Source organism: Sardina pilchardus, chromosome 19, assembly GCF_963854185.1.
Source record: "Sardina pilchardus chromosome 19, fSarPil1.1, whole genome shotgun sequence".
Classification (NCBI taxonomy): domain Eukaryota; kingdom Metazoa; phylum Chordata; class Actinopteri; order Clupeiformes; family Clupeidae; genus Sardina; species Sardina pilchardus.
In genome coordinates, this window is record NC_085012.1 from 24,783,711 (window position 1) to 24,803,252 (window position 19,542).

Below are 19,542 nucleotides of genomic sequence, written 5' to 3' on the forward strand. Positions count from 1 at the left end.
GGTCTTCCAAATAAACGTAGAGCTTATAAAGCCATCTCGCCATTGCAACTGGCTTTGTTGCAATGGCAATGTTGTGATGTGATGTTCGGTTGGGGGTAATGGCCGTGTTCTGGTGTGATGAAGGTGCATAAGACTGAGGCCCCCACACATAGACGCCAATGTGACTGTGGTGCGCTCCACTTTTGACATTCGATCAGTTAGATTCCGTTGTTTTCAGTACACCACTGACACTTTTGCCATTGTCATGTGGAGTAAGATTCGGTTCTAATCCCTGTCGCTCAATAAAATCCATTGTTTGTGGAATGCGTGGAAAGTGTCGGAGCATTCATGTTGATCACTATATGTTGAGCTTTGGTGTGGGCCTCTATATGTTGAGTGTTCATGTGGGCCTCTATACTGTATGTTGAGCGTTGGTGTGGGCCTCTATATGTGGAGCGTTGGTGTGGGCCTCTATATGTGGAGTGTTGGTGTGGGCCTCTATATGTGGAGCGTTGGTGTGGGCCTCTATATGTGGAGCGTTGGTGTGGGCCTCTATATGTGGAGCGTTGGTGTGGGCCTCTATATGTTGAACGTTGGTGTGGGCCTCTATATGTGGGGCGTTGGTGTGGGCCTCTAAATGTGGAGCGTTGGTGTGGGCCTCTATATTATGTGGAGCATTGGTGTGGGCCTCTATATTATGTGAAGCGTTGGTGTAGGCCTCTATATGTGGAGCGTTGGTGTAGGCCTCTATATGTGGAGCGTTGGTGTAGGCCTCTATATGTGGAGCGTTGGTGTGGGCCTCTATATGTGGAGTGTTGGTGTGGGCCTCTATATGTGGAGCGTTGGTGTGGGCCTCTATATGTGGGGCGTTGGTTTGGGCCTCTATATGTGGAGCGTTGGTTTGGGCCTCTATATATGGAGCGTTGGTGTGGACCTCTATATGTGGAGCGTTGGTGTGGGCCTCTATATTATGTGGAGCGTTGGTGTGGGCCTCTATATGTGGAGCGTTGGTGTGGGCCTCTATATGTGGGGCGTTGGTGTGGGCCTCTATGGTTGTGTCCAGAAGTCAAGCGTGCACGCTGGATAGTACCTTCTTGTCAGTAGCGTCTTAGTTAGTTTGCTCCTCAGTGTGCGTCCCTACCTACATTTGGACAGCACTAACTAGTTGGCGTCACCTGACTCGGGGAGGTGGGTGTGTTGACGATTTGCATGTCGTGCGGAGCTTGACCTGCGCTGCGCAATGGATTATGGGATATCTGAGGGCAAAAAAGATGCATCGATGCACGCTTGGAAATCACGCCAAACGAAGTACCCAACTAGTGAGAGCGCTTGACTTTCGGACAGTCTATTCTGACGTAACTTCCGGAAAATTCACACTGCCCAGCGTGCACGCTTGACTTCTGGACATAGCCTATATGTGGAGCGTTGGTGTGGGCCTCTATATGTGGAGCGTTGGTGTGGGCCTCTATATGTGGAGCGTTGGTGTGGGCCTCTATATGTGGAGCGTTGGTGTGGGCCTCTATATGTGGGGCGTTGGTGTGGGCCTCTATATGTGGAGTGTTGGTGTGGGCCTCTATATGTGGGGCGTTGGTGTGGGCCTCTATATGTGGAGCGTTGGTGTGGGCCTCTATATGTGGAGCGTTGGTGTGGGCCTCTATATGTGGAGCGTTGGTGTGGGCCTCTATATGCACAGCTCTTCCTCTTGCCCGGCCTCTCCAGCAGCTCTGCGCTTCCGTTAGATGCACCAGCTTTCCCAACACATCTCACACGCCAACACTGTTCCATATTGAACTGTCTCTCTTTCCTTCCTTCTCTTTCATCTCTTTCTCTCTCTTCGTTCGTTCCCTCCCTCTCTTTTTTTCCTCACTCTGTCGGTTTTTGCACTGCCCTTTCTCCCTCTTGTGCTCCCTAGTGCTCTACCTCTCTTTGTGATCCCTCTCTCTCTCTCTCCCCCTCCTCCTCTCCTCTCTCGTTCTCCTTGACCTGAATTCAGAGTGTCTCTGCTCTGCATCACAGGTCAGTGTGTCCTGGTGGCACATACTGCTGCCTGCTGCCCAGCTCTGGGTGGCCTGACTATTTGAGGTGTGTGTGTGTGTGTGTGTGTGTGCGTGTGCATGTGCGTGTGCGTGTGCGTGTGCGTGTGCGTGCGTGTGTGTGTGAGAGAGAGAGAGACAGTAAATGTATGTCTACATGTTAAATGTTCTGCTTTAGCAATGCAATAATATTTGTCATGCTAATAAAGCACACTTGAACTTGAACTTGATCTTGAGAGAGAGAGAGAGAGGGAGAGAGTTGGACTGTGTGTATTAGTGTGAGTTTCTGTGCCTGCATGTTTAACCACTGTCTGTGTGTGTGTGTGTGTGTGTGTGTGTGTGTGTGTGTTTCTAGGTGACGTTCTCCTGAGCATTAACGGTCAGGACCTGACGTACTTGAGCCACAGTGAGGCGGTGGGCACGCTGAAGGCCAGCGCCGCGTCCTGCTCCGTCCAGCTGAGGGCGCTAGAGGTGGACATGACGGAGGAGCCGTGTGGCGACGAGGACTTCCTGGCCCCGCACGACAACAACGAGTACGATGCCAGCTGGTCGCCCTCCTGGGTCATGTGGCTAGGGCTGCCCAGGTGAGGTCACATGCCCTTTGTGTGTGTGTGTGTGTGTGTGTGTGTGTGTGTGTGTGTGTGTGTGTGTGTGTGTGTGCGTGTGTGTGCGCGCGTATGTTGCCTTAGTTAGTCACATGGTTTTGCCTCCTCAGGTGAATTGGGCAGAATTGCAGTGTGTGTGTGTGTTTGTGTGTGTGTGCCTTAGCCTCCTCAGGTGAGATGTATAATCGAAAAGGGCAATGCAAATGTTTTATTTTTGGACTGCCCCTCAGAGTCTGTGTGTGTATGTGTCTATGTGCGTGTGTGTGTGTGTGTGTGTGTGTTTGTTTTCCCTCCTGTGTTGAAAGGCTTTGCCTCCCCTGCTCTGGGTAATCTAAAATGGGAACATGTTTTATTTTAAGTTATTCTCTGTGTGTGTGTGTGTGTTGCCCTCTCGGGCCGTGTTGGTAAGACTCCCCAGGTGAATTGTGCAGTGTAGATTGTTCTATTTTTTATTTTTGGATCGGGTCACATGGGTGTTTGTGTATGTGCCCAGTTTGTGCCATCCCAACAGTTCTTTTGCAGCTATGTAGTCTGTTGGCACTCTCAACTGGGTCCACACATTTTATTTTTGGACTGTGCCTCACTGTGGGTTTGTGAGTGTGAATCTGTGTGTGTGTGTGTCTGTGTGTCTGTGTGTGTGTGTGTGTGTGTGTGTGTGTGTGTGTGTGTGCATGCACGGTTTTGATGGGAACTTGGCCCTATTGAGTTGAGAAACATTTATTTTTGGATTGTGTCAGTGTCTCTCGCTATCTTTTTTGTGCGTGCATATATACGTCTGTGAGAGTGCGAGAGAGTGTGAAAAAGATATCGTGTGTGTGTGCGCGCATGCGAGTGTGTGTGTGTGTGTGTGAGAGAGAGAGAGGGATAGAGTAGCGCGCGTGTGCGTGTGTGTGTGTGTGTGTGTGTGTGGTTGTTTGTGGCGTGGCGTGTGACTGACTTGTTTGTGCGAGTGAGTGTGTGTGTGTGTGTGTGAGTATCAGTGGTGCGTGTGTTTCTTGAGAGCGCCCATGCCAGGGGATTAGGCCCCTGTGCGCGAGTTGTCCTGCTCGGCAGCATGATGTAAACATCAGCAGCTGTGGATTACCAAGAGAAAGACATGTGGCGACGTCGGCCTCCCTCCCCAATTCAGCCCAACCACCCGCACCCCGCACCCTCCCCCCCGCCACTGCCCGCCGCTGGGCACAGAGAGGGCATTCTTAACTCCGTTGCCCCCTGTCTGCCCTTCCTCTGTCTTCCTCACTTCTTTCTTGCGTCTTTGAAACTCGCTACTGTCTTGCCAGTGTTGTGTCAGACTGGGTCAAACAGTGGCTAACTAGCTATTGTGTTTTTGGAGCCTCGCTTGTAAAAAAGCAAGGTCTTCATAAAATGGAGGTGATTGGTGTGGATTGGTGTGTGTCCTTTCCAGGGTCCAGTGCTGAGGCACATGTATATGTAGAGCTGCCGGTGTCGGATGGAAAGCTTGAAGTTAGTATAATTGTTGCTAAAAAAAAGTTAGCATGCTTCTCATTGACTTGTTCTCACTCATTTTAAAGAGTGTCAGGGACGGGGGATGTTAAGTTGGTGTCATGGATGAGTCATTGTCACCAGTGGTGGAATTAATCTGTTGCCATGACTGTCGCTACGTAGAGCAGAGCAGGTGAAACACTGACATTGCTGGCTTAACTTGCAGAGATTACATGTCTAAAACAGCAAGTGTCCAGCAAGACACATTTGTCCGATGTCATCATGTTTATGTTGACCTCCCAGCTACCTGTACACTAGCCATGAGATTGTCCTGCGGCGCAACCATCCAGGAAGCTGGGGCTTCAGCATCGTCGGGGGCTACGAGGAAAACCATAACAACCAAGCGTTCTTCATCAAGACTATTGTCCTAGGAACACCAGCATACTACGATGGCCGCCTCAAGTGAGTGAGCCCAGCTTGGGCCGCAGCCCCCTTGGGCCCGGTCCTGGCACTGATCAGGGGTCAGGTCCGGTCCACTGGACTGAAATATCAACTATTGCACCCATCTACCCTACTATACGTATGCATGTGATGAGATCAGATGAGGTGTTTACATGTCAATGTCAATGGATTCATCTGGAATACATGCTCATACTCATCATGTTCAACAGATATTCCCATAACTTTTTCAAATATATTTTTGATAACATTAAAAATCTGTCCATGTGCAGTATGTGTAAGGAAGTATATACAGTACAAGCAATATAAACTATGTATAGTATACATAGTATATATAGTTTATATAAACTGTAACCAACCATCCATTTCATTAGGTATGTTCATCACCAGTGTTGTACTTTGCAACTCATATTTGTGTTAAATAGAATTCTTATTTAGACCTATTACACAGTTAGATACACCGTTTTAGATGCACTGTACAAAAGGGTGTTTATTATCATCAGTGGTATGAGTCATAACAGTGGTTGTAGTAGTGGCTGCCTGAGCTGAATTAGTAATGTGATAACGAGTGTGTGTGTGTTTTACCCCTAGGTGCGGAGACATGATTATAGCCGTGAACGGCCTCTCGACAGCGGGCATGAGTCACTCTGCACTGGTGCCCATGCTGAAAGAACAGCGGAGTCGAGTGGCACTGACCGTGGTGTCCTGGCCGGGCAGCCTTGCATAGCGCCCTCTCCTGACCAAGCATCAGACTACGCCCAGACGTTTGTGTTTTTGAGAAACATCAGAAGACGACGAAAACGCTCCTCAGTGTTTTTTTTTTCTACTCTCCACTGTGTTGAAAACTAAACGCGAGTCTTGGAGCTTGATTTTTGCACCACTCAATGCTGAAGAAAAGACAAATAAATAAATAAAACGAACAAACATACCAGGCCTTAGTAAACCTGCCACGCCCGCGAGGCTCGACCCCCAGGAGCGCAGCCTTAAGGTCTCTCCATCACCGTGATCAGCGGTCCCATGTAGAGCTGGGGGGTTTTATATTTGTATGTGTGTAAGTATGTGTGTGTGTGCGTGTTAAGCTATTTGTTAAATAAATCGTTCCCATAGTGGACATCTGGGTGTGACAAGTTATATGAGCATGGATTCATGTATGAGAGTGAGACTGTCTAAGAGTTAGTGTGAGTGTGTGAGTGAGTGAGTTGAGTGAGACACAAACGGCATCATGGGTAAAATTTAAGAAATTGACTTGGTAATTACATCATAAGATGTAGCCATTTACATGCTTTGTTATCAGACCCAATTACATTCCCCGTTCTCATAAGGATTCCTTTTCATATGAACCCAGCTCTGTTGAAATGAGTTTCTCATCATGATTGTAGATTACAGCCACCACTCGAGACCTCTGCCGCAAAGAACTTTAACCCAGTTGTTTAATGAGAGTACCGACTTATGTTAATATTGCACACAATCCTTAGCCAACAGAGGGCCCATCGATGTGGATTAGGTTTTATGTGTTAGGATTAACACACCCCCAGTTAAGGCAGGATGGGTTGTCGGTACCCCTAAAAAAAAAAATCACAGCTTTCAGAAGCTGCACTCAATGACTGACCAAGACGCTGCTGCAGTGAATGATTTATTAGTGAGTTTGTGAGAAGTGAGAAGCTGAACAGAAAGAGGGATTGAAACTAAAACCAAAAAAGGAAAGTGTGGCTGAAGGTCAGGTCTCTGAGAGACATCCCATCCCTCAACACTTCCTGGGTTTGGGCTTGTTGGGCTTGTCTGTAGGCTTAGCTTTGGCCTTGTCTGCAGCTTCGGGCTTGGCCTTATCTGTAGGTTTAGCTTTGGCCTTGCCAAGTTTCAAGCTCTGGAGACGGGCAGCGAGTTTGGAAGCATCAGGGACCGCAGCAGTAGCTGCCTTGTTTGCTTTAGGAGCGCCCTTCTTCTGTGGAGAGGAGAAAAATACACACAATATTCTTTCAGATAACATAACTTAGATAATGCCAGACATTGTGACTGTAGGTTTTCGGTTCAATTTGCCAAGAGTCAAACAAAACAAAATTCAACAACATTTCACCTTCATTTTCTTCTTCTCTGGGTCATGAACCACTCCATGACGCTTCAGACTTTCCTGTGTGAATGAAGATTGAAGAAGAATGAATTAAGAGGGAAATCACAGGTGGGATCACAAACTGCCATTTTTAGCCGTGGCTCCTAGAAACCAAGCACGGCTTTAAAAGACCAGACAGCAGTTCTGCTGCCATATTGTATGTCCATCTGTTCAACACCCCAGGTGGAGGTAAACCATCTGTGGAACATGCCACAAATAACATGGCAAGGAGGAGGGCAATGAAGTGCAAAAAGACTGAAATAGAGATCATTTCACACCAAAAAAGTACATATTTAAATATAAATCGGTGATGTGTACAAGAAAAACTGTAATAGCCCAATGGGGGACCAAAACAATAATGGGTCAAACCTTCATGGCGAAGGCCTTACTGCAGCCTGCATGGGGGCATTTGAAAGGCGTTTTGCCCTCGTGGATGGAGAGAACGTGGCTCTTCAGGCTGAACTCCGTGGTGTAGCTCTTCTGGCACCCCTGCTTGGTGCAACTGAACACTCGCCGCTCTCCCAGGTGGACCCTGTGTTGGTGCATCTCCAGGAACCAGGTCTCACGATACACCTTCTTACAGCTGTCACAGCGCAGAACAGCTACACCAAATCACAAAGAATAGAGCTTAACGACACACCGGTTCTAAAGGGGAGCTACACGTGCTTACAGCCACATGATGGACTCGTATCAGGAGACGAGGTGGTGCAATAAAAACAGCATTAATTGAAGGTACATTTTGATGGCAGTCCACAGACTCTGAAGCCATTAAAGCACCAGTAAATGACAGCGAGGACCCTTTTAAACAAACGTTCATTTAGTTAGCAGAGAGGGTCAATAAACATAGGCCAAAAGAGACCCTCAGAAACAAAAGCTCCAAGAGAGAACTCCTTCCTCCTCAAATCAAACTAGTCAGAGGCTTACGTCTGTGCTGCTGCTTCCGGTGCTTCTGGTACTCAGACCAGGTGTTGCCCTTGAAGGAGCAGCCGCTCTCAGCACAAGGGTAACCTGCAGGACATGTAAAAAGAACCAGTCACTGGGAAGACTATAAAGGGTCGATGCACCATTAAAGCAGATCAGAGTACGTCATCTTACCATCATGAACCTTGCCATGTTTCTGCAGTGGCTTAATGCCTGTAAACTTCTTTTTGCATCCTTGGAAATTGCACCTATGGAGTTAACGTAAAATATAGCAACACCAAGACACATACACATGGGTCCAGAAAAACAACAAATAAACATGACTATTGTGGTGTAATACATGGTACTCACTCAAAAGTTAAGATGTTTGTGTGCTCACACGTGTGGGTCTTCAGATGGTTTCTCTTACGGAATTCTTTGCCACATCCATCAATTTCACACTGAAATAAAAACAAAAATATGTTAAAAAAATTAAATAAAAAAGGCATTTGCAGGGCTGGTCACTAATATTGGATATTCCAGCTCTAGAGTGTTAAGGACGTATTTGTACAAACCACATATTGGTTCTCTTTCTGCATGTGAACGCGGGCAACATGGTTTTTCATGTTGCCATTGGAGGCAAAAGTTTGAGGACATCCTTCCACTGAACACCTGTGTTTTGGGTAAAGGCCAAGTGGCACAATATGAGAGATAACAGCAAGTCAGGTAAATTTCCAGGACTGAATCCAGGCCATGTGGCTCACCGGTAGGGCTTTTCTCCGCTGTGGGTCAGGTGGTGCCTGGTGAGTTGGTAACGGGTGCAAAAGCTCTTGTCACAGCTCGCACACGCAAATGGCCTCTGTTCATAGAAAACAGGTGACAATTAGATCAAAGTCCTTAGAGTCAGGGCAGTAGGATAAATACTCATCTAAAAATGGCAGACCATAGGCCTACATAATAGCCAAGACAACATTAAGAATTTCAGTTGTTTGGGAACATACATTTAGCTTATCTTGTCTTCTACTTACAAGCCAGAAGCAGCTTTAAAACAATGTTATTTTAAGCAGTGTTATTTAACTGATCAGAATGTATCATCTCAAACATCCAGGGGGAAAGGCTGTTTTCCTGAATGACAAGGCTGAGTGTTAAGTGAATTGTGGCACGGCATAGATTGTTTTCTGAAACATTTAAAAACACACAAAGACAGTCAAGTAGGCCTTACTCACCAGTCCAGTATGTTTGCACAGATGGGCCTCCAACTTCCATGACTTCGAGAAAGATGCTTTGCAATTGAAAAAGGAGCAAACGAAGTTTTTGTCGAGGTTCTGGAATCTTTCACCCATGTCTTCAAGACTGTTTTGATGATTTGCTTGATTAAGTGTTTGGTTGTTTTCACAGAACTACCGGTAGGACGTTTACTTGACCCACAGGCCTGAAGTGACTTCAATTCAATTATATCCGGTGTGGAAGAAACTACTGTGTGACGCCAGCGGGGAGGCCATGTGTCAAATTTTAAAATTATATTAATGTAACAAATTATATGAACCTAGCAATAGCGTTATGTACGCCCATGGTATCTCCAGCATATATACGGCGTCTAAAAAAAACAGTAGGGCCTATATGATATCATTCTTCACGCTGCGGTTCTAAAATAATTTCAATCAAGAGTTGGCAGGTTCCCAGAATGGGCGAGACATGACATCGTAAATGTCTTAAATTAGGCCTAAATGTGAGAATGTTCTTTAAAAAGTAGATATATTATAGGCAATGTATTTGTTTTGTATTAGATGAGCTACACAATTGTGATTTCGTTAAAGACTGCATTTTAATTACCGCATAATTGGTCAGCAGAATAATAGAAAACGACTGATATCACACTTTATCGGGTAATAATAATTACATGAAAAGATATTACATTTTTAAATGCAGCCCACTGTTAACGTTTTCCTATTAATGCAATTGCATCAATTTGGATTTTGTATGTATGTACAGTATGTATGTAGGCCTGCGTATGTTGGCCTATGTGTATTATTATTTCATCCTAAACAAGAGGCTCTACCAATGTTGTGAACATGCACCTCCTGAGTCACAGGTTACCTTGGCAGAACAATGTTTTACAGTGTCATGGTGATTTCCATAATTGAAAAGCTCTTTCTCAGAAATCTCCCATCTCTTCGGTGCCAGCATCTCCTCTTCCTGGCTGAGTGCTGACTGGGGGCATTGGTCATTTTTACGATGGTTATGACTGAGAGGAAGGTCCTTGAGTCTGTCTGACAGTGATTGATGCCAGTATATTAAGCTGTCACCAGAGCAGCGTCAAGCAGGAGCCTATACGGTGCATTTCTGTGTGTCTGTTTGTGTGTGCGCACGCATGTGTATGAGGCCGGAGACTATCCGTCTCCATTCATCATATGTCCACGTGGAATTTACTGCCCTAATCTAAGCTTATCAACCCCACGAGCATGGGGCACTGATAGCCTATGATTTACGGCTAAGCAGAAAACACTGCACTTGTTTCCATATCCTGTCCCAAGGTGATCCGGTTAACTCCACACACACACACACACTAACATTGCTCAATATACAAACATGCCTTCTGGGCTTTACTGTGATTAGTCACTAATCACTTAGGCACCACATCTATCAGGAAACAACACTTAGCCTGATGTGTAAAACCTACAGAAGGTGAAATATGACACAAGAGGGCATTATAGTGGACTGCTCGACTGACCATAATAAAGAGTAGATATCCGCTGTCCTTAGACCACTCTGCTGTTTCATTACCATCTGCCTGTTCTCTCTCCTGGGTCCCGAGCATTGGGCTGCCAACAGGGAAGAGGGGCAGGACAGGGGCCCAACAACATGCCAACTATGAAAGATACTTAAAGGTGTAGTGCTTGATCCTGGCAAAAGATATTAGAGTGGATATCTGAATAGCAAATCAAATACACCCTTTTCTTCAGTGCTCCTGGAGCAACATTGTTGATTGACTGTATAGACCCTTCTGTTGTGATCTGTTCCAAAACCAATAGGCCTACAGATACTGAAAATGAATCAGACTTTGGCGTAATACCTTGCATTTACTTTTTTTTAGTTACTATCAACACACTGTTGTTTTCTGTGCCCCAGAAAATGCCTATAGGGACACACGTTTGTTTATGAAAGGATACTTCTTAATCCAGGGCACTTTGCTTCTCACTGACCGAACAAGGAGTGTACAGGCAAGAAGAACAGACGTCATTTCACACACAGAACAGACAGCTATAGGGCTGTGAGGAGAAATAAGCTGAACTGGACAAAAGGATGTTATATATCAGGGACGATGTCTTGAAGGTTTAAAAAGGGTCTGAGGGAATATGATGAGCTTTCGTCAGGTGGCCTTAAAGATTGGACAATGCCCTTGTTCACACAGTCATCCCTTCACCTATCGGACTATCAGTCCGGCAGCCTCCCCATCCGGTCTCCCACTGTCCCAGCCCTTCCTCCGGCGAGGGACCCGATCAATACGGCTGTCTCTGTATCTGCTGTGGCCAGGGCCTGCGCTGATAACAGCCAACAAGACAAGAAGGCAAACACGGGCAATCTCGCGGGCGATACCGCGAGCGAGCGCTCTTGTGTTTGTGGTGGGACTGAACGCATGGGGGCCCGGTCTTCACTGCGGAACCCCCTCTCCCCATCACACTATACTCGCAGCCTCTTCTCGCCTTCTTCCCTTATCAGGTCACGGAGAGAGTGAGGGAGTCTGGCCCAATGCATGGAGGATTGGGAGTAGTGTGTGTGTGTGTGTGTGTGTGGAGTGTGTGTGTGTGTGTGTGTGTGTGGAGTGTGTGTGTGTGTGTGTGGGGGGGGGGGTCCTGAGACCATATTGTCCTGTGTTTCACCTGAGCCCCCTCTGTGAGGGGGGCTGCCTGTGAGTGTGTGTGTGTGTGTTTGTGTATGTGAGGGGAATGTTAATATGTAACAAGAGCAGGTCGATATGTCCGCCATGCGAGCCGACGGCCTCAATCTGTGCGTGTCACGCCAGTATGATTGAGCGGCTCGTGCTGGTGCACGGCTCTCCCTCCGCCAGAGCCATCCTCTATCCCTCTCTCTCTCTGTTTACTCTTCCTTTATTGAATCAGTAACTCCGATGAGTCAGTTCTTCACAGCTCCCAGGTACCAGACGAGGGCCCAATCTCTGGTTTGAGAACACAAACACACTCTGTCTGTCACTGCACACACATACACACAATGGCACTTGCCTCACAAACACACACACACACTCTGTCCATGTCCATCACTCACAATCTAATGCTTTCTCACACACTTAATGACAACAGTGCTTACCTTTCACATACACAGTCTCTCTCTCTCTCTCACACACACACATACATGAAACAATCAAGTCCACCTACGCCAGAGGGATAAACGTCACCTTTTAATTGGCAACTAGGGAGGGGACCGAGCAGGCTTTCTAAATATGATCATGTGATGTGAGGTGGGGATCCTCAGTGGACTGCACTCTGGAACGTGGACTGGGCTCTGACACATCTGTTTAACCTGCATTTCCTCCGAGGGTGCCCGGTCCTGGAAGAGTTCCGCTTGTGATTCAGCCCAAAATCTCACGGTGGTCATTTAGGGGTCATCCTATCACCTGTACCCCCTCCTTACACATCCCTGTGGTGACTCCCCACCCCACTCACACACACACACCAACACATCACCTCGGCCTGAGTTTAACATTAGCCCTCCTCTGCCGTATCCATGGCGATTGATAAACAGGGCCGCTCGGTGTCACCTGTTGATTGATTGCATTGATTTCTGACCTTTGTGACGCCTAATCACATTTATCCGGGCTGTTAAGCTCTCCAAACAGGAGGACGCTGGCAGAATGTGTCGCTGCTCTCTGCTCCCAGGGACAAAGTGTATGGGCCCTCTGCATTTTGGGTGACCGGCTCCCTCCCCGTCCCCGACCTAAAGCAATATGGTAACCCCGAAGGCTCATTCCCCTTCGCCTGTGCACCGCCCTGACTACACAACATTTCTCACCTTTAAATTCCCAAACCCACAGGGCCAGGAGCGTTCAACTGCCTCAATGTCTAGTCGTGTTTTCGAAAAAGGTAACAGTATCTCTATGCAAGGAAATAATGTATTAAGATTGCCTGAGAATTGCTGGCTTTTTAAAAAAAACAAAAACCATGAGCCCTGTTTATTTCTCAGAAATAATTGAATCACTAATGAGTTTGATTTCAAAATAAACAAACCCTCGTCTCATTTGCCCCACTCACACACACGTTTTCTTGTATTCAGCTCATTAGACTGATTCTCGCCGGCCAACAGCTGCTGCTGCTCCTATCTCAACAAACGGACCCTAATAGAAGCAAATATTGGTTAAAGTACTGAGGTGGGATGTGGGAGAGCAGATTTGTCAGATATGCACTCAGCCATTCACGCCGTCGCTCATGACTTGACTAAACAGAACAAGTTAAGATAGGGTGGGGAGGTCCCTAGAATAAACTATACTTGTACATTTCAGTCCATTCAGTGTAGGTAGCATGCCAATCATTATGTGAGATAATAGCTAAAAGTATATCACGACTGTGTTTGCACAACTCTTATTATTTCAGCTGAACAGAAAGTGAGTCATATAATTCTTAAAAGACAAGCCCCACTGATAACTGTACACACATTAACAAGAGTTTAATAGGTCTAAGGTTATACTTAACACAGAGAACAATTCATATTTTCCTCTTTATTCTACACAATGACAAACTGTCCATATATATGCCTTGCATATTACACCAGCGCTAGTTGGGTAAACTCAAAGCAGGGCTGAGAGTAATGGGTTGTAGAACAGTCGTAGAGAGTACACGACTGCCCCCTGCTGCTGATACTTGTGTATTGTCATATAAGCACAAAGACTGGTCGTTTCTTGTGGCTTCTTGTGTAGGCCCTTTTCAGATGACACCACTGTGATTCGGTTCATGATGCTGCTCATCAAAGAACAAAAACAAACATTCAACATAATATTTTGCCATTGCTCTAAATCTTTTTCAGAGTTGTCATCAGTGGCTATGATAGCCTAGTGGGCAACAATGGTTGGTTGCCTAAACTTCACGAGCCTGACACTACCAAATGCCATACTGTTTCTAGTTGTTTATCTTACTCCTTATCAAATGCAATTTTAAAACTTTACAATAAAGTCTATAATTTTATATTTTCAAAAACTCTGCTACACTGTTTAACAGCTTCTAGTTCTAAGGTGTAAGCATACAAAAAAGAAAAAGAAAAACACTCCTTACTTAGACTCATTGGCCTTGACTCAAGGGGGTACACCCCATTACAACTATTTAATGTGGTGGACCCAAGGGTAATAATTGTAGGTGTTACGTACCATAAATGTATTCTTCCCCACATTGGGCCAATGGGCCTGCTGTGTATGTGTGTGCTCCTCAGTGTTCTGGGACTGCCCTCAGAGACCCTCAAAAATCAAACAATTCATGGCTGAAAATGACTGAAATTGCAATGGCTACCCTGATAAAGATATGAACATAAGCTTTATATGTCCATAGAGCCTAGGTAGCATACAGACCAAAAGGTGAACTGGGGGGGTTCTCTGAACCACTGAAAGCAGAATTCTCATCCCTCTAAATTTCTATCATTTTTATGAGGCATTATCTCACATTTGGTGGATGATTTTACTGTTGCTGGAGAGAGGAACATCTACTAATTCAATAACAATAGTCGTCTAATTGGGCCACACATAATGTGCACCGTACCAGGAGGGTCTTTAGGGGGATTTTTGGGGTTTTGGACTATAATAAACCAGGTAACATCTCTCTACAGGGTAATTTATGGTCATTTTTTTGTGTCACTGTATGAAAAATTGTCAAAGAAAGATTTAATTAATTAGTAATGTTGATTTGGGCTCCACGTGGGGGATAAGGATACTTGAAAAGAAACTTTTCAAGGAGCATTTTACACATTCTGTTGCTCTCTTGGATGTATAAGTAAGTTCCTTACTAAATTATTGTGTATATTTACTATGTGGTACATAATGAAAATGGCTCGGTATGGGGGTTATCAGGACATTTCATTTACAGGTGAGATGGGTGCAGAGCTTCATATTGACAGGCATATTGAATTTTGGAGTTTGTAGCCGTTTTTTTTTTTATCTTAATTTCAACGTTCATTTTACCTAATGCCCCATGCGGCAAGTGTTTAGCATCATGGGAATGGCTAAAAAGGCATGAAGGTGCTCTTACAATTATGACATTTCAAAATGGTTTTGGGGAATCTTGCATTAGGCTATATAAGCAAAGACGTTAGTGAAATGCCATGAACAACTTTCTTTCCTTTTCCATTGACAATTTCCATGCAAACATTTTATTCTATTCTGAAAATATTGAGTTGTGCCCTTGCGGAGACTCGGGTTCAAGACCGGGTGGGGTCACTGCCCTCCCCCTTCGCTACACATGGTTGATCACTACAGTTGATTTGCAAGGGATTTTTAGAGTATTGTCAGGACTACCACTAAGGAGAACACATTGTGTACATTTGTTCCTGATTCCAGCAGAAACCTTTTGCAGACAGCACACCATCACTAGGCCTACAGGGGTGCTGAATCTAGGGCATTAAATGAGTTCTGCAAAGGGCACAGGATTAACATGTTGTGGATGTTGATGGATTGTGAACAATTACATGACAGCATGACATTTCCAATCAATTGTAGCATTTGTGGACAAATTGTGGATAATTTACACAGAGCTACACAAAAACTGGCCATAACGTACCCTATTGTCAGATGTTACTAGTTTATTATAGTTCAAAATCCCCCTAAGGACCCCCCAGCACGATGCACAGTATGTGTGGCCCAATTAGACAACAATAATTTTTGAATCAGTAGATGTTCCACTCTCCAGCAACAGCAAAACCATCCACCAAAGCCACTGCGCATGTGAGATAATGCCTCTTCAAAATTACCAAAATTTGGAGGGATGAAAATTCTGCTTTCAGTGTTTCAGATAACCCCCTAGCGCACCTTTTGGATCCGTAAGACTAGGGAACCTAAGCTTTATATTTCCATAGAGCCTATGTTCATATCTTTATCAGGATTTTCAGGGAAGCCATAGCAATTTCAGTCATTTTCAGCCAGGAATTGTTGGATTTTTGAGGGTCTCTGGGGGGGTCCCAGAACTCCAAAACAAAAAACGCTGGAAGTTTAAATTATATGGCTGTTCATAGTTCCACATACTTATCACACATACAAAGTGTGCCAACTTGGCCGATCCCCCCCTTCTTCCGACCTCGGCCTGGTTTTCTCGTGCATTGACTCTTAAGTGTGCGTGCTTTGTGCTACTGGTCTCTCAGATCGCCGGTGAAATATATGTGCGTTTGTGAACTCACTTCACTCTCAGTGATCGTAGGAGACGAATCATCATTGAGAACCAGTGAGGCACCATCTGGCTGCTCTTCCTTAAACCTTTAAAAACCTGTTGTTTCTCAAGTCCAAATGTGATTAATTAATATGACTAGACCAAAAAAAAAAATTAAAAAAAAATCCACCATATTTCAGTAATCAGGTGAACAGGCAAGCTAGCCATCCATCCACTAAAGTGAAGGGACACAAGTCACGTTTGTGGGTACAAACAGTTTTATTGTGGTCAGCACACTTATGCCATGAACTCATAGGGGATGGGCTCCAGGAGCTGGGGCTCGTTGTTCTTGGTGCTGATGAAATGGGCGGGGCGAGGAGCGGCAGGCTGCAACAGAGAGACAAGTGTCAAAATAACACACTAGTGTCAACTTAACATTCCTCAAGTAAAGTGTCAAAGTTAAGGCATAACTACAAACGTTTTGACTAGGACTGGGTGAACTATTGATGTACAGAAGGATTCATAGTTAATCATACTCTCCAACAAACATTGTAAACATGGAATTTCTGAACCATACAAGCAGAGCATCTTGGACAGTCTAGAGTGGGGCTAGGCAGCGGTGGAATTACTCTACAAAGATTCTGTTATTTGAGTGTTAATTCATTAACACTCAAATAACAAAATTCAGATGTAGTTCATAGCACTTCAAAGACATGAGGATGGGCGACCAAATCAAACACAAGGCCCAAAATTCTAGAGCATGGTACTTGACGGCCCATAAGGGGGGATGCCCCTGGTTGTGGTGGGTGGTGCTTGAGTTTCCCCAGTACCTGGCGCTTGAGCTCAACCCATGTGCCCTTCTGCTTGGCCTCAATCTTCAGCCTCTCATTCTCCTTGACGCGGTTCAGGAAACTGTCTCTGCTCTTAGAGTGCTTGATGTGCTCAATACGCACATTGATTCTCTTGGCCAGGATCTTGCCCCTGAAAAGCGAGTCACAAGGAAAGACAATCACATAAGGTGCCAGGTACATAGAAGAGGACTATTAAAACCGGACAAAACAGATGTGCCCCATATAAAAACCCAGCTCAAACACTTTGTGGTCTGACAGGGATTTCAAAGGATAAATAATCTTCCCCATAGGAATGACCACATAGGACATCACACAGCCCTTATGGCAAAGTGAAAATGGGGATTTCTGCACTCAAATGTAACTTAACACAAACTCTTATAACATAATTAAAAAGAAAGCAGTCAACTTATAGTATCAGACTACATATGCATCATCATGACTAGGGGTGTGCATAGATACTCTAATAACCAGTTTAACGTTTAAACCATCACACAAACACTAATATCCCTATTCAGGCATTTTATAATGCAGAGAATCATGGCAGAAATGGTAGCAGAAACACAGTAGGGACAGCACAGCATGACACAGAAATGATGCTACCATGGCAGGAGTCCTGTTACGGCATTACTGTTCAGTTAAAATGAAACATTGTGTTTTCTTGATTTTGGCTTATGTAACATATCTGATCGTGTAGCCTACAGTGCAGAGAACTTAAATTAAAACTTAAGACTTTAGTTTGCACTGCTAGGCATCAGACCAGAAATCCATCCACCAATAGGTTCTTGATAATGCACCCTCGAGTTGGTAACAAAAATAAAAGATACATGTCTGACATGTCTGCGGTCTAGTTATCCCGCAGCATATGCTCAGATTCAATTCAATATGCTAAGGCCCTTACCAGTGTCATGAAACAGGTAACCATGTCAACCATATACCAGTCCCTCCAGTATCTTGAGTGCTATGATTGGTGTATCCATAAGTAAAATTGCTATGGGACCTCAAATGTGCCCCCATTTTCATTTAAATAAACTCAACGGCAAATAAACCATTTTGTGTGTGTAAATAGCATGAAACCAAGAGAAAATTGCAATCTGCAAGCACAGGACATCCTTGAATTGTCATGTATTAGTGAGTACTACATATATCAAAATACTAGAGGGACCAATTTAGATCATTAAATACAGTCAGAATAGTCACATCACAAGCACAAAAGTGCATTTAAGTGCTCTACAGCTAAGCTGGTATACTTACTTGACCTGCTTGTTGACGATGATGCCCACAGCGTGCTGGGTAACATTGTATACACGGCCTGTTTTCCCGTGGTAACACTTATGCGGCATCCCCTTCTGAATGGTGCCTGTGCCCTGTGAAAATAATCCAATACATATCAATTATAATCTGTATTTCATGCATATGACTGATATGAATGATTTACAGGTCATGATCCAAGAAACTTCCTGTGGAAAGTCCATTACTGATATTCATGTGTATCTCTTATACAACATATGACTTGTGTACACATATTTATACATACTATACATGATGATACCAGTAATATTTCAAGCCAATGCGAATTCATCACTAACCTCACAAATTCAAAAGCACTCTTACCTTGATATCGACGATATCTCCTTTTTTGTAGATACGCATGTACACGGACAGAGGAACGGCGCCTATAAACAAAAAGACAACAGTTAGACTAACCTTCCTTTTACGTCTTTTTGACAACATTCCAGCATAAATTCAGAATCCCCAGTCAACATTCACATAATTAGAAAATCAAAATGCGTTATTGCAGTGGCTTACCATGCTTGCGGAAGGGACGGGCGAACATATACCTGGTCCCCCTCCTCTTGCCTCTTGTGTTCGTCATGATGCCTGATTACTGAGGAGAGTTCACAATTTAAGGTTTTAGTGTCACTTGTCATTTCAGCAGGTTTTTTTTGTGATAGCCGGACTCTGCTATTCAAACACAAGTCTACAATGGACAGAATACTTCACTCCGTCATTTCACTCCCTGAAGACAGTCTACAAAAATAACGTTCCCAAAACCTTAAGATGCATGCACGACGTGCAAGACTAACATGATTTGTTTATCACAATGTCAATCCGTAATATTACTAACGTAAGAACATACGTTTCACGCTAGCCTAGCTCGCTAGCTAATCAATTTACTTTGAAGTCCAAGCATCAGATGACATTTATTTCGGTACAGTTTATCAACTACTGTATGAACTACATGGAATCAATATGTAATCAACATATACTGAATAGCAGTAAGACGTACACATATCGTACGGTTAGAAAGTTAAAAGGGTTTGCTAATGTTAACATTGGAGGCTGCTTGGCCCACATGGACAGCCACGCCACTGTTCCAAACGCCAATCGCACAATTTATCTACTTCAAAAGACCACTAATTACACATTTTCGTAGACTTACATATAAAACGTCTAAACATGTACACTTAAGCGGTCCTCTGCATCGTATAATAACCATATAACAATGTTTTTTTGCACAAAATACGGAGATCATCTTACCCCCGGGTGCTCGCAAGATGGCGGGTACGGCGGAAAGAGAATGAAGGGGTCCTGACACAGATCCTTGTAAACTTCATATTAGGACTACCATCACAGTGCCTGACCAAAAATGATAAACACTTAACAGGTTCTTATGAAAAATCCAAAACTATCTAATTTAACGTTAGTGATTACATTATTTGCAACAGTGTGCATGGCAGTGGAAAACATTTACAAGTAAAGCGAATACATTTCAGACTAAATACATTTTGTTTTCTTAATCATAATTTTGAT

General features: G+C 44.5%; 3 protein-coding genes across 3 annotated transcripts in view; 1 reads left to right on the forward strand and 2 right to left on the reverse strand.

Annotated features, from left to right (window-relative positions):
* The window catches only part of lnx2a (ligand of numb-protein X 2a), a gene marked incomplete in the record, with an annotated part of 19,955 nt that extends 14,325 nt beyond the window's left edge, over positions 1 to 5,630 (forward strand). The window contains 3 exon segments of the mRNA XM_062521412.1: positions 2,368 to 2,596; positions 4,364 to 4,522; positions 5,111 to 5,630. Coding sequence (XP_062377396.1) covers positions 2,368 to 2,596; positions 4,364 to 4,522; positions 5,111 to 5,246 — 524 coding nt within the window.
* A 506-nt stretch (positions 5,631 to 6,136) lies between these two features.
* On the reverse strand, positions 6,137 to 8,946 carry gtf3ab (general transcription factor IIIA, b). Its single transcript, XM_062521137.1, has 9 exons — positions 8,753 to 8,946; positions 8,291 to 8,385; positions 8,102 to 8,198; positions 7,899 to 7,987; positions 7,722 to 7,795; positions 7,551 to 7,634; positions 6,996 to 7,228; positions 6,594 to 6,647; positions 6,137 to 6,461 (listed from the first exon to the last, which is right to left on the reverse strand). The coding sequence occupies exons 1-9, from the start codon at positions 8,867 to 8,869 to the stop codon at positions 6,264 to 6,266; spliced, it is 1,041 nt and encodes a 346-aa protein (XP_062377121.1). The 5' UTR covers positions 8,870 to 8,946; the 3' UTR covers positions 6,137 to 6,263.
* Positions 8,947 to 16,140: 7,194 nt separating this feature from the next.
* On the reverse strand, positions 16,141 to 19,349 carry rpl21 (ribosomal protein L21). Its single transcript, XM_062521571.1, has 6 exons — positions 19,270 to 19,349; positions 18,538 to 18,616; positions 18,343 to 18,404; positions 17,983 to 18,095; positions 16,711 to 16,861; positions 16,141 to 16,267 (listed from the first exon to the last, which is right to left on the reverse strand). The coding sequence occupies exons 2-6, from the start codon at positions 18,602 to 18,604 to the stop codon at positions 16,178 to 16,180; spliced, it is 483 nt and encodes a 160-aa protein (XP_062377555.1). The 5' UTR covers positions 18,605 to 18,616; positions 19,270 to 19,349; the 3' UTR covers positions 16,141 to 16,177.
* Between the last annotated feature and the right edge of the window lie 193 nt (positions 19,350 to 19,542).